Source organism: Gopherus evgoodei, chromosome 6 (genome assembly GCF_007399415.2).
Source record: "Gopherus evgoodei ecotype Sinaloan lineage chromosome 6, rGopEvg1_v1.p, whole genome shotgun sequence".
Lineage (NCBI taxonomy): Eukaryota > Metazoa > Chordata > Testudines > Testudinidae > Gopherus > Gopherus evgoodei.
Window position 1 is genome coordinate 94923219 of NC_044327.1, and position 13185 is coordinate 94936403.

At 40.6% G+C, this 13185-nt stretch overlaps 1 protein-coding gene across 1 annotated transcript in view; it reads left to right on the forward strand.

Moving 5' to 3' along the window:
* The window catches only part of ADAMTS6 (ADAM metallopeptidase with thrombospondin type 1 motif 6), a 309713-nt gene that overhangs the window by 144513 nt on the left and 152015 nt on the right, over positions 1 to 13185 (forward strand). Inside the window, exon 10 of the mRNA XM_030567610.1 lies at positions 2463 to 2609. Coding sequence (XP_030423470.1) covers positions 2463 to 2609 — 147 coding nt within the window. The remainder of the gene's footprint in view (positions 1 to 2462; positions 2610 to 13185) is intronic.

The window sequence follows — 13185 nt, forward strand, 5'->3', positions numbered from 1 at the left end:
CACCATTCAAGGTGACTGACTCCACTGACATGAGACCTTAACATAGTCCTTATAAAGTTCATGAAGCCTCCCTTATAGCCAATGGGAGAATGTTCTTCATTTCATCTTTCAGTTAAAACAACTTTCATCATAGCTACAACATCAGCAAGGAGAGTGAGTGCCCTGTGAAACCCTCATGGCTGACCTGCCGCTTACTGTATTCTGTAAAGATAAGATTGTGCTAATTCGCCATCCCAAGTTCCTCCCTAAAGTAGTGACTGAATTTCACATTAATCAGACAATTAACCTGCCAGTGTTTCATCATGCACATGCAGATGAAAATACGTTACAAATTTTAGATGCTAAGGGGGCTTTAGTGTGTTATCTTAATAGGACGGCCAAATTCAGCAAATCTCCAGATTTACTCGTGTTTTATGATAATAACAAAAGAGATCAAGCAATTGCTTCTCAAATATCAAAATGGGCTAGACTGTGTATAGAGGATGGATGCTTATTGGCATCTGTTCCTATTCCTGAAGGGATTAGGTCCCATTCCACGAAGGCCAAGGCAACATCAGTGGTATAGCTTAGATGCACTCCACTTAGCAAAACTGTGTAGATGTAATGTGGAGCATATGCACGCTCCCCATGTACCTTCACCTGTTCCTAAGTCTTAATTACAGTATCAGACTTTTGGGAAGGGGTAGAAGAAACTAAGGTGGTCAGAGTGCTATACCCCTTTTATAACCTTGCTCTCAGAACATTCAGGAACACTGAGGGAAAGAGCAGGAGGGCATACAAGAGTGCACCAGGAGGCAATATTATCAAAAGTTTCCACCATCAGAGCTGCCCAGTCACTGTATCCCATTGGTGTGACTATATAGAGAACATCTCAAAGAATTCCAGATACAGGTGAGTAACCATAATTTAGAGTATTAGAAAAAATCTTCGGACTGCATGCATAAATTACATTTATGTACACTGTGATGAATTAATTTATAGAATTTTCACAATACTTAAATGATTGTATAACTCAGGAACAGAGCAGAGAGAAGTGATTGGGATTAGCATTACACTAAAAAAAAGAAAATAAAAGTAAATTTTCGTCTTTCAGAATTTTGTTTTTGCTTAAAAATGTAAAAAGTGCTACCACTAAGAACTAAGCCAGAATAAATGCACCATGTCTGAGAGATAACTTATTTAACATGTTCTGATTTTGCATTGAATTTTTCTCACAGTAGGGTTAGGAAGGTTGTATTTTAGAGTTATGAATATTTCACTTTCCCTAACCATCTTTCTGTCTCTTCCCATGAATAATGAAATCTGCTATTTCAAATGGCTTGTGAAATATCATAATCTTTTGTCACTTAATTCAGAACTGAATATAACAAGCCCGTGATCTTGAATTACATTTGCATGGAAAAGAGAAATTCTTTTGTGACAGATGAATATTTAAGAAAATTTGCTATACCCCAAACTGACTCCAGCTCACTCAAAGACAGACAGGGGAGCTGCTTTTTTAAAAACTATACAATTAATTAAATAAAGCACCTTTTTGTATGTTATCTTTAATTATTATGATTAATTTATGTTATATCAATTACAGTGCTGACAAACTGAATATTTCACTAACATGTTATATGTAATGCAGTAATTTAATTTTAAAGGTTAATTTTATGTATAAAGTGAAACATTTGCTCTTAAGTAATCTGTTAAAGCAGAGTTCTTACAGATTTAGCTTTTAGTTTTAGTTTGGTGATGATTTAGCTGTTCTACATTATGCTGGCCACCTTCAGCTCCAACGGGCTGTTCCAATATCCAAGGATCTTTGGGTACATCCCTTTTTCTGTGACCATGTGAACTATGTTGGATGTTAAGAAGGGAGTGATATATGCATCATTTTGCTGACCTTGCACCACCCAAGGATTCTCCTTCACAGGCGGAATTCTGAGGAGGCTGTTTCTGCTGAGTTTAAGTCTGCTTTGCATTTGAGGACCACCACAAAGCAGACTTAGAACAGCAGAGGATCAAGGCCACTGTATAATTGGATGAATATAGGGAGCAGAGGTTATTTAGTAGTTAGATAGCCTAAGTTCTATTCTGGATTGTCACTGACTAACTGTGTGATCTTGGCAATATCACCCAGCCTCTCTGGATCTGTGTTTACTGATCTGAGTGCAAGAGCAGGGTATTGACCTGTTGTTCTTAGTTGGGCCAAACTCACAAATAAGGACTGAAGTGAGTCCCTTTTGTTTATCTCACAGGCTTATTATGAGACTTACGCAATGTAGTAAAATGCTTTGATATCTTTGTATAAAACAGCAAAATTGCATAGTATTCTGAGTGTACAGAGTTTAATCTGAATTAATCATACATATCTTGTTTCAGTCCTCCTACACTAACTGAGCGTGGCCTTCCAGTTCCAAATTTTTTCTGGTACCATAGGAAAGTAATGGGACACATTTTTCTTCTGTTTTGGACAGTTTTGGTATGAACCATGATGGAATTGGAAATTCTTGTGGGACCAAAGGTCATGAAGCAGCAAAACTTATGGCAGCTCACATTACAGCAAACACCAACCCCTTCTCCTGGTCAGCTTGTAGCCGGGACTACATCACCAGCTTTTTAGAGTAAGTAATCTCTGGAGAGAGATAATGAATTGCTCCAAAATTTCATACTCTTTGGAATAAATAGTTGGTGGAGATACAGTGATTTACACTAATTCACATTCTGTAGAATGAGTAAATATATGGTGAATTACTGCTGACTTGTACGTCATAGGTAATTTCTTTGTCTTGTGGAAAGTGCTTCCTCTTCCCATCCCTCTTTTTGAACTGTTCTGTTTATAGTCTGCTGGTCATATTTAACTATGGATGGGGAATAGAGGTGAGAGGGCTTTTTTTTTTTAGTGATAAGGATTGTTTTGTTAAATGCGTAGTGATGTCAGGCTTAGATTTCTGTTTTGTTTTTCTGAGTTCTGGCCATAGTCTGATTAAAATACCATATTGTTTTGAAAAACAGAGTATCTAATAAGTTTCAAAGTTTGTCCTAGTAAAACAAACAAACAAACAAAAACAAAAAACAACTAGTGATTGAACCCTGAAGGAGGTAGAAATTTCACCTTAGTGATATCAATGGCTGTCTCTTTGAATGATACATGGTAGTTCTTAAAAGAGTCTTGAAACAATTCTCCAATTACCCTGTATGAACATTAACAAATTTTATGGCTGAATCCTGAGAAGTTCTGGACCCTGCCACTCTAACTAGCTGTTGCATAATTTATTTCAAAAAATGCAGTTCAACTGGAACTTCTCATTGCTACATTTTCTCTGAATGTATTTAAATCAGTTGAATTATTTGCATAAGAACTACTCACACAAATCAAAGTTGCAAACTCTTACACTGTGGGTCAGATCCTTAAGTATGGTTGAGGTGCACCTAGTGCAAAACCCAAGAGTTGGGAGAGCAGAAGCAACTTTTCCACTCCCTCAATCCAAAGGATGGACAGGGCCAATTTGGCCCCTAGTGCAATTTACAACACCCCCTAGAGCTGTTAGTAGTGGAAGTGGCCACCGGTGGGACATTCCATTGCCCTGTAATTCCTAGAGCACAAGATAATCTAGCCAAACCGCTCAGACATCCTATGTATGGAGGGCCAGGAGCAGGAAGTGTATAGTTATATATACTGGTCCTCCAACAACTGGGGATTTCTACTGCAGGAAACAAGGATGGGGGCAGAAGAGTGGCTCTTAATTAACTTTCCGCTATGCTGATCTTGGGACTGACCTAAGCAGTGCAAGCAGCCTGAAGAGGGCTTTGAAGACTGACCCCTATAATCTGTCAAATTTGATTGTCCTCATCCTCCATGCCTTTTGTTTTCTTTTGTGGAATGTCCTTAGATACATTTTGTGAAAGTAGGTAGGCTCATAAGACAGGATGACATACCCTTAGACATTAGAATCTTATAATAGTATCAATGATTTTTATCTAGAATTATATTTTGTCCTTTTTGCTACATAAGGATTTTACTTCTATTTTTAAAAAGAATTATTAGTGTATGTTAATTGCTAACAATGTGCTCAGTGCTGTATATGATATAAAATGAAGAGGGGTCCTCTGCCAGTGAGTTTACAGTGTAGAAGACAGACAAAGAGGCAAATTGGTTGAAAATATAGTAAAGAACAGAGTAATCAAACACACAGAATCATAGAATATCAGGGTTGGAAGGGACCTCAGGAGGTCATCTAGTCCAACCTGCTGCTCAAAGCAGGACAATCTCCAGACATATTTTTAACCCAGATCTCTAAATGGCCCCTTCAAGGATTAAACTCACAACCCTGGTTTAATGCTCAAACCACTGAACTATCCCTTCCCCTCTTCAGTAACCTTCAGTTAACCTGGAGCCTAAACAAGTTCACACTGAAGTAATTGGCAAAATGTCCATTGCAGCTGATCAGAACCCTGGGGTTGCACTGTATACCAGTTCTAAAGCTTACAAGATGCTTTGAAATAACCTGTAATCTTGGTGTCATTCATTTCTTTGGGACTTGTTTTCATGTACAGTGCTATAGTGAAGACGCTACTTCGCTGATGAGAGAGCTTCTCCCATTGGTATAGTTAATCCACCTCTCTGAGAAGTGGTAGCTATGTTGGTGGGAGAAGCCCTCCAGTCTACACAGGAGACTAGGTCAGTATAGTTTCATTGCACAGGGGTGTGTATTTTTCACTTCCCTCATGACGTACATAGATGAACACGATTTGTTGGGGGAAGAATCAACATGTTTTTTGTAAAAGGAAATCATGCATCTCCAATCTACTAGAATTCTTTGAGGGGGTCAACAAGCAAGTGGACAAGGGTGAGCCGTTGGATATAACATACTTAGATTTTCAGAAAGCCCTTGACAAGATCCCTCCCCAAAGGCTCAGAAGCAAAGTAAGCTGTCATGGGATAAAAAGGAAGGTCCTCTTATGACCAGGAACTGGTTAAAAGATAGGAAACAAAGGATAAGAATAAATGGTCAGTTTTCAGAATGGAGAGAGGTAAATAGTGGTGTCCATCAGGGGTCTGTATTGGGACCAGTACTGTTCAACATATTCATAAATAATTTGGAAAAAGGGATAAACAGTGAGGTGACAAAATTTGCGGATGATACAAAACTACTCAAGATAATTAAGTCCAAAGCAGACTGCAAAGAGTTACAAAGTGATTTCATAAAACTGGGTGACTGGGCAACAAAATGGCAGATGAAATTCAATGTTGATAAATGCAAAGTAAAGCACATAAAAAACATAATCGCAGCTATACGTATAAAATGATGGGGTCTAAATTAGCTGTTACCACACAAGAAAGAGATCTTGGAGTCATTGTGGATAGTTCTCTGAAAACATCCACTCTACATGCAGCAGTAGTCAAAAATGCATATCTGGTTGCTCCATCTAAGGAAAGATATATTGGATTTGGAAAAGCTACAGAAAGGCTACAGATTTTAGCAAAGCTTTTGATACGATCTCCCACAATATTCTTGACAGCAAGTTAAAAAAGTATGGATTGGATGAATGAACTATAATGTGGATAGAAATCTGGCTAGATTGTCGGGCTCAACGGGTAGTGATCAATGGCTCGATGTCTAGTTGGCATCTGGTATCAAGCGGAGTGCCCCCGGGGTTGGTCCTGGGACTGGTTTTGTTCAACATCTTTATTAATGATCTGGATGATGGGATTAATTGCACCCTCAGCAAGTTCACAGATGACACTAAACTGGGAGGAGACGTAGATGCGCTGGAGGGTAGGGATAGGGTCCAGAGTGACCTAGATAAATGAGAGGATTGGGCCAAAAGAAGTCTGATGAGGTTCAACAAGGACAAATGCAGAGTACTGCACTTAGAAAGGAAGAATCCTATGCACTGCTACAGGCTGGGGATGACTGGCTAAGCAGCAGTTTTGCAGAAAAGGACCTGGGGATAACAGTGGATGAGAAGCTGGTGCCCTTGTTGTCAAGAAGGCCAACGGCATATTGGGCTGTATTAGTAGAAGCATTGCCAGGAGATCGAGGGAAGTGATTATTCCCCACTACTCGACACTGGTGAGGCCACACCTGGAGTATTGCATCCAGTTTTGGCCCCCCCACTACGGAAGGGATATGGACAAACTGGAGAGAGTCCAGTGTAGGGCAACGAAAATTATTAGGGGGCGGAGGCATCTGATTTATGAGGAGAGGCCGAGGGAACTGGGGTTATTGAGTCTATAGAAGAGAAAGTGAGAGGAGATTTGATAGCAGCCTTCAACTACCTGAAAGGGAATTCCAGATAGGATGGAACTCAGCTGTTCTCAGTGTTGGCAGATGACTGAACAAAGAGCAATGCTCTCAAGTTGTAAAGGGGGAGGTCTGGGTTGGATATTGGGAAACGCTATTTCACTAGGAGGGTGGTGAAGCACTGGAATGGGTTACCTAGCGAGGTGGTGGAATCTCCATCCTTAGAGGTTGTTAAGGCCCAGCTTGACAAAGCCCTGGCTGGGATGATTTAGTGAGTGTTGGTCCTGCTTTGAGCAGGGTTTTGGACTAGATGACCTCCTGAGGTCTCTTCCAACCCTAATCTTCTATTATTCTATGATTCTAGGGGCAAGAAATATGTTTAGGGGTATGGAACAACTTCCATGTGAGGAGATATTAATAAGACTGGGACTTTTCAGCTTGGAAAAGAGATGACTAAGGTGGGGATATGATAGAACTTTATAAAATCATGAGTGGTCTAGAGAAAGTAAATGAAGTGTTAGTCACTCCTTCTCATAACATAAGTACTAGGGGTCACCAAATGAAATTATTATGCTGCAGATTTAAAACAAACAAAAGGAAATATTTCTTCATACAACACACAGTCATCTTGTGGACCTCTTGGCCAGAGGGTGTTGTGAAGGCCAAGATTATAACAGGTTTAAAAAAAGAACTAGATAAGTTCATGGAGGATAAGTCCATCAATGGCTATTATCCAGGATGGGCAGGGATGTAAAACCATGCTCTAAAGTGTCCCTAGTCTCTGTTTGCCAAAAGCTGGGAATGGGCAACAGGGAATGGATCAGTTGATGTTTACCGGTTCTGCTCATTCTCTCTGAAGCACCTGGCATTGTCCACTGTTGAAGAACAGGATATTGGGCTAGATGGACCATTGGTCTGACCCAGTATGGCCCTTCTTATGTTCTTATGTGATAATATATATATTTGGGAAGGACTTTTTTTAGGGGGCAAGCAGTGGCTTAGCTAATTAATCCAGTTGATCCATATCATTCTGGAAATGAGTTGTTGACAAATGAACACAGTATTAGACATGTAGTCATTCCAGAAACACGGAAGGGGCTATCTCTTAGTTATGGGCTTGATGTAAGAACCACTAGGTGAAATTTTATGGCCTGTGTTATGCAGGAGGTCAAAGAATAGATGGTAATTATGGTCTCTTGTGGCCTTAAAATCTATGAATCTGCTTCCTTGTCTCATGACATAATGCCTCTGTGTATGCATCCCAATGATGCAGTGGTCTTTTTAACTTGTTACTGTATCATATTGCAAACTCTTTGACTACTAGCACCTCCTTCACTCTTTTTGACTCCATGGACTTAATTCACCAGTACATGCTCCAGTTTTATGCCAGTGGACTGGAATTAAAATCCATTTTACTGACATTAAACAAGTTGATCACTATGGTGAATCAGATCTCATATTACTAATCTCTTTTGGTTTCTTTGCATTAATTCTCTACTGTCACTTGTGTTTGTAACTCCTGCCAGATTATACCATCTGTGAATTTCATTAATATCCTAAGCACTTTTTAGACCATTAAAAAACATATTAAATGATACTAGAACTATCATAGATCAGCAAAGTAGCTACTAAACACATCAGCTCCCCTAGTGCATAACCCTTTCTTTTTGATATTTCCATATGTTTCTAGTCCATGTTAGTGTTCTTTTCCTAAGGCAACTTATATTAATTATTTGATTGTGAGACATTGTATTAAATAATTTACCAAGATCCAAATATATTCATAGACTCTAGGACTGGAAGGGACCTCGAGAGGTCATCGAGTCCAGTCCCCTGCCATCATGGCAGGACCACTGTCTACCACTTTCCCTTCATCCACCAATTTTAAAATTCTATCTTAAAAACTAATGAGGTTTTCTGGCAAGAGCTGTTCATTGTATTTTCATGATGATTTTTGTTTATGGTTCCAATATCCTCTAAATGCTTCCTGGTTTTTCCTCATAATATTTGTTCCATTATTTTACTGGGAATAGACCTTAGAATTATGGGACAGTATTGACCAGGATCAGTCTTCTTTCTTTTCTTGAAGATCAGTGGTTCATTTGTTTTTCTCCATTCTATGAGTACTCTATCTCCCAATTTTTTATGCTTTTTAAAAAAAATGATTGTCAGTGGAATGGTAAGGGACATGCTGGTGCAAGCACCTCTTGCATGAAAAATGGCTCCAGTCTGACAAGGGCCCTTGTTTCTTCCCTCCATCCTGCTTCCTTCCCCCACCCTTCTCAATGAGGTAGGAGCAGCCTTAACAGCAGAGGCTTATCCACTGGAGTATTCATACTCCATCAGAGAACAGAAACCAGGAAGTACAAGGACTACTCAGACAGCAGCAGCCTAGATAATTGGCTCCAAAACTGCTCCTGACTTGCAGAACACTGCATCCAGAGAAGAAAAGCTGCTCCAGCTCCTCTGTCAGCTCCTTTAGAGTCCATCAAACCCTGAAAGCTACCAAACTGTAACCGAAGGGGCAGTGCCTACAGCAGATGCTCATCAAGCTTGGAAAGATGAGAGCACCTAGCTTCTCTCAGGGGCAGGAAGGAGACTGGGGACAAAGAACCTGTGTCACTTTTATGTTCCCCCAAGAGTAGGGAGGAGTGAACAAAGGAAAGGAAAGCACTGGGCAAACCCAGTTAGGATGCCTGTGGTCCCTTCCCTCCTCAGGCTGAAGCACTATGGAACAGAAGCCTGTCCATTGCCACTAGGGGTGGGGCCTTGTCTTCAGCTTCCTCCTCTTGTTCCTCCAGGCCTGGGTCCCCACTGTTCCTTCCAGAAACTATAGTCCGGATCATAGAGTTTTGCATTGCGCCTTTTGCACAAAGAATGAGACAAAAAGACAAGCACAGCTCCCCTCATTGCAGAGGGGAAGTTTCCAAGCACTACCCTCTGAATACCACTTAGAAGATGTTAGCTCAACTAGACATTGCTCAGCAAGATTCCACCCAAGTTGGAGGATGGCATTTAGTGCAATGAATGAAGTACACCACATGTTGTGATAGGCATGTCTAGGACTCATGGATCTTGAAAAGTGTGTTGTGGGGATTACTGACTGTAGCATTGGAGATATGTCTGCAGGTTTTCTCTTGGTTGTTCTGACAGAGTCTGGTGCCGCTTTGAGTTGGTGTGTCCTGGTCTGTGGGAAGTTTGCTTCTGATATTGAGCTTGGAGAGGCTGGGGGTTGTTTGAAGGCCAGAAGAGGGGATTCAGAAAACATTGTTGTAATAATAATAATCTTTCCTGAACTCCCTCTTCTGGCCTTCAAATGGTAAAGCTGATATAATGCAATTGGGTTTACCCAAAGGTAGATCGTGCCAGACTAATCTGATTTCTTTGAGAAAATAATTGATATTTTGGAAAACGGAAGTGAAGTAGATCTAATGTACTTGGACTTCAGTAAAGCATTTAAAGACAACCAGTTATGCTGAATGGTGAACTATTGGACTGGAAGAATCTTATTCAGTATTTTTATTAATGAGATTGGCACAAAAAATAAGAGTGCGCTAATGAAGTTTGCTAGTGATACAAAGTTGGGTGGCATTGTCAATACAGAGGAGGATTGGAATATTATACAGGAAGCTCTGGATCACCCTGGAGACTAAAGTGACAAGAAAAGGATGAAATTCAATAGTACAGAGTGCAATTAGGGTCTAATGATAAGACATTCTGTTACAAGCTGGGGGATCATCAGTTGCAAGAGACAGAAGATGAGAGAGACCTGGGTGTGTGGATAGATCACAGGATGACTATGAGCCACCAATCTGATGTGGCTGCAAAAAAACCTTATTGCAATTCTAGGATGTATCAGGTAAGGCATTTCCAGGTAGAGATAGACAAATATTAATGCTATTGTACAAGTCAACTGGTAAGACCTCATCTGGAATACTATGTACAGTTCTGGTCATTCGTGTTCAAGAAAGATTAATTCAAACTGGAATAGGTACAGAGAAGAGCTAATAGAATGATCAGGGGACTGGATGGCCTATCTTATGAGAGGACAGTGTTAGAGATTGGCTTAGTTAGCTATCAAAAAGAAGGCTACTCTCTATAAATGGATCAGGAGGGTAAAACCAGAGAAGTGAAGAGCTAAAGGACAATGTTGGCACAAGAACAAATGGGTATAAGCTGACCATGAACAAATTCAGGCTGAAAATTAGAAGAAGGTTTCTAACCACCAGACAAATGAGATTCTGGAACAGCCTCCCAACAGGAGTTCTGGTGGCAAATAACTTAATTATTTTTGAGAGAGTTGGACAAATTTAAGAGTGTGATTATATGATAGGGTTGCTTGTGATGGTAAGGCTTAGCAGCCCCGGGGCTCAGTTCCAAGTTTATATCTTGAGTTCCTAAAACCTCATGCTTCAGCCTTCACTCAGCCACCTGCAGGGATTAGGAAGAGATTCTTCCCTCCCCCGCAAATGTATTCTGGAGTGTTTCTTTTTGGTCTCCTTCCTCTGAGGCATCAGTGGATGCAGTGGGCCAGTGCTCTGAGGAGGCACTGCACATTCTGTCCCTTAAGTGCTTGGCTGCCTGGCTTTTGCTCCCATGCACTGGGTCTAACTGGTCAGTGTCATATGTGGGTTCAAGAAGGAATTTTTCCCTGGTCAGTGACCTTGGTTTTATTTATTGTTTTTTTTTTTTTTTGCTTTCTTCTGCAGCATGTAGATGCAAGTCACTTGCCAGGATTATCTGGGTATATCTCACTTAACAATTTCCCTCCATTGCAGGGGCCTTGAGCATTGGTGCATATCGGTCCCTCCTATTCTCTGCCTGTGGCATATAATAGTCTAGTCTCTTGTAGGCTGTAATACGTTGGTCTGATTTTGATTGTTGGGTTTAGTGTGTGGGTGCTGTGTGATGCTGGGGGCCTGTGATATACTGGAGGTCAGACTAGATGATCTGGTGTTCGCTCTCAGACCGTAAAATCTATGACTCTGACTCTTATAGGGTGGAATAGGTATTGTCTATCAACCCTGTGTCAGAGAACAGATGGACAATGAATAGGGCACCCCAGACAAGAAAACAGCCCTTAGCGTGGCATTAAAAGCTTGTCCTTTGAGTGACAGTCCATATACATATTCCACTTATAGTATGCATGTGCCCATATGCCCAAGAGCAGTGTCTTTTGGGTAGCACTGTCAGTTGTTGTGACTGTGCATGCGTGCTCAATGTCCTTGTGCCACAAGCCAAGGACATAAAGGATGGAGTTAGCCAACAACACCCTCAGTTCCTTCTCACTGCTGCTGGCTCTAAGATAAAGACGCTCACTATTTATTTTTCGTTAATGATTGGCTCTGTTTTTCCTATGTATATAGACCTATCCTAGTACAATAGATTAGGTTTTTGCCCATCGACAACATTTTTTTGATAGGTTTCCTTCCATTCAAAACTTTTATATTTTTTCTTTCCTGGTACTGGGGTTTAGAAACACCTAATCCTGAATTCCCTGGATTCTAGAACAGCCGCTCACATGAGGGTGCTATCCCCATTAATGATGGTAACATAAGATGTCTGTTCTGTTTGGGGGAATCACATCTCTGGGAAATGTGCTGTGTGTGATTCCTTTTCAAAGAAGACATTAAAAGAGGCTCATTTCCAAATGTGTTAAATGGATAAATCTATGAGACTGCCTTCAGACCATAGGGTGTCTGATCCTCCTGTAATAACATGCCTATCTCCAGAAGTGCTCATGTCAGCATGTGGTCTACCCTCCCAAGCTCAGGAAAATTTGATAAAAAACTATCTGTAAAGAAAATTCAGAGTTTGTATTAGGGAGGTGTATCCCTAACTAAGATTTCCTCAACAAAGTGAGTGGCTTCCCTGGACTGTTAGAGAGGCAAAGAGACTTTGCATCTCAGTATAGCTACTGCTGAAACTTGATGAGGTCTTGGTACTGAGGCTTGGGCACTGAACTGGTATGCAAAGATGATGGCTCCAGCAGCAGCATCTCATGTTGCCTCTTCAGCTTCACTCTTTATACCATCGAAGTGCAGTATGGCTCTTTCAGTAACAACTCTGACTGTTGCTCCACTACTGGTTATGTTGGCATTGGTTACGTAGGCACTGCAAACTCCACTCTTTTCACCTTGGCTCTGCTGTTTGTCCCACTGTTGTTATTTTCATGCTATACACAGAGAGAAGTTAGATAAAAAAAAATCTTCTTGATGAAAAGTTGCAATGTAAAACTACTTTATTTCTTAGAATTCAAAATGATAATACACAAAACCCCAAAATGGAGACAGACAAAGCAGGCTGCTCCCTAAAACAGAGAGCCACTACTCAGCCTGCCCAACTCTAGACTGGCTGTCTGCTGACTGACTCTGATCACACACTTTCCTGACTAGCCTGCAAGCAGGACCAGGAAACTCCTTACAGACCAAAGTGACAGCCTATAATTCCAATACAGTTTTCAAATAAACCACAACCACACATCGCACAGTACTAAAGCATGCCTGGTACCAAGGTATCGCAAGAGCCTGAGTCCACATTGCTTTCTTCAGCTCTGGCACCTGTGGTACTAGGTGTGATGCTGGCAGACTAGGTGCCAGCTCAGGCCAAGGTCCCCAAGCCTCAGTTGAATACTGACAAATATATAGCTGAAATCAATCTGGCTCATTAGTATTGTTAAAATAAGTATTAGAATTATAGAAACGGGCATATTTTAGACTTTATGGAATGCTTGTAAGTTGCATGCATTAATCTCACTTATAACATCTGTATCCCATATTATAAGATAATATTTAAGTATTTGCCTTGTAAGCCTCTGTAACTGTGTAAATCACCAGACAGCAGAGAGACATTAGCTAGGTTAAAATGCTGATCTGCAACAGAATGTTTTCTCTCTTGACCAAGAAGAAAGTCCATAGACACCAGATGGACTATAGTAAAGCATTAAAGAGGA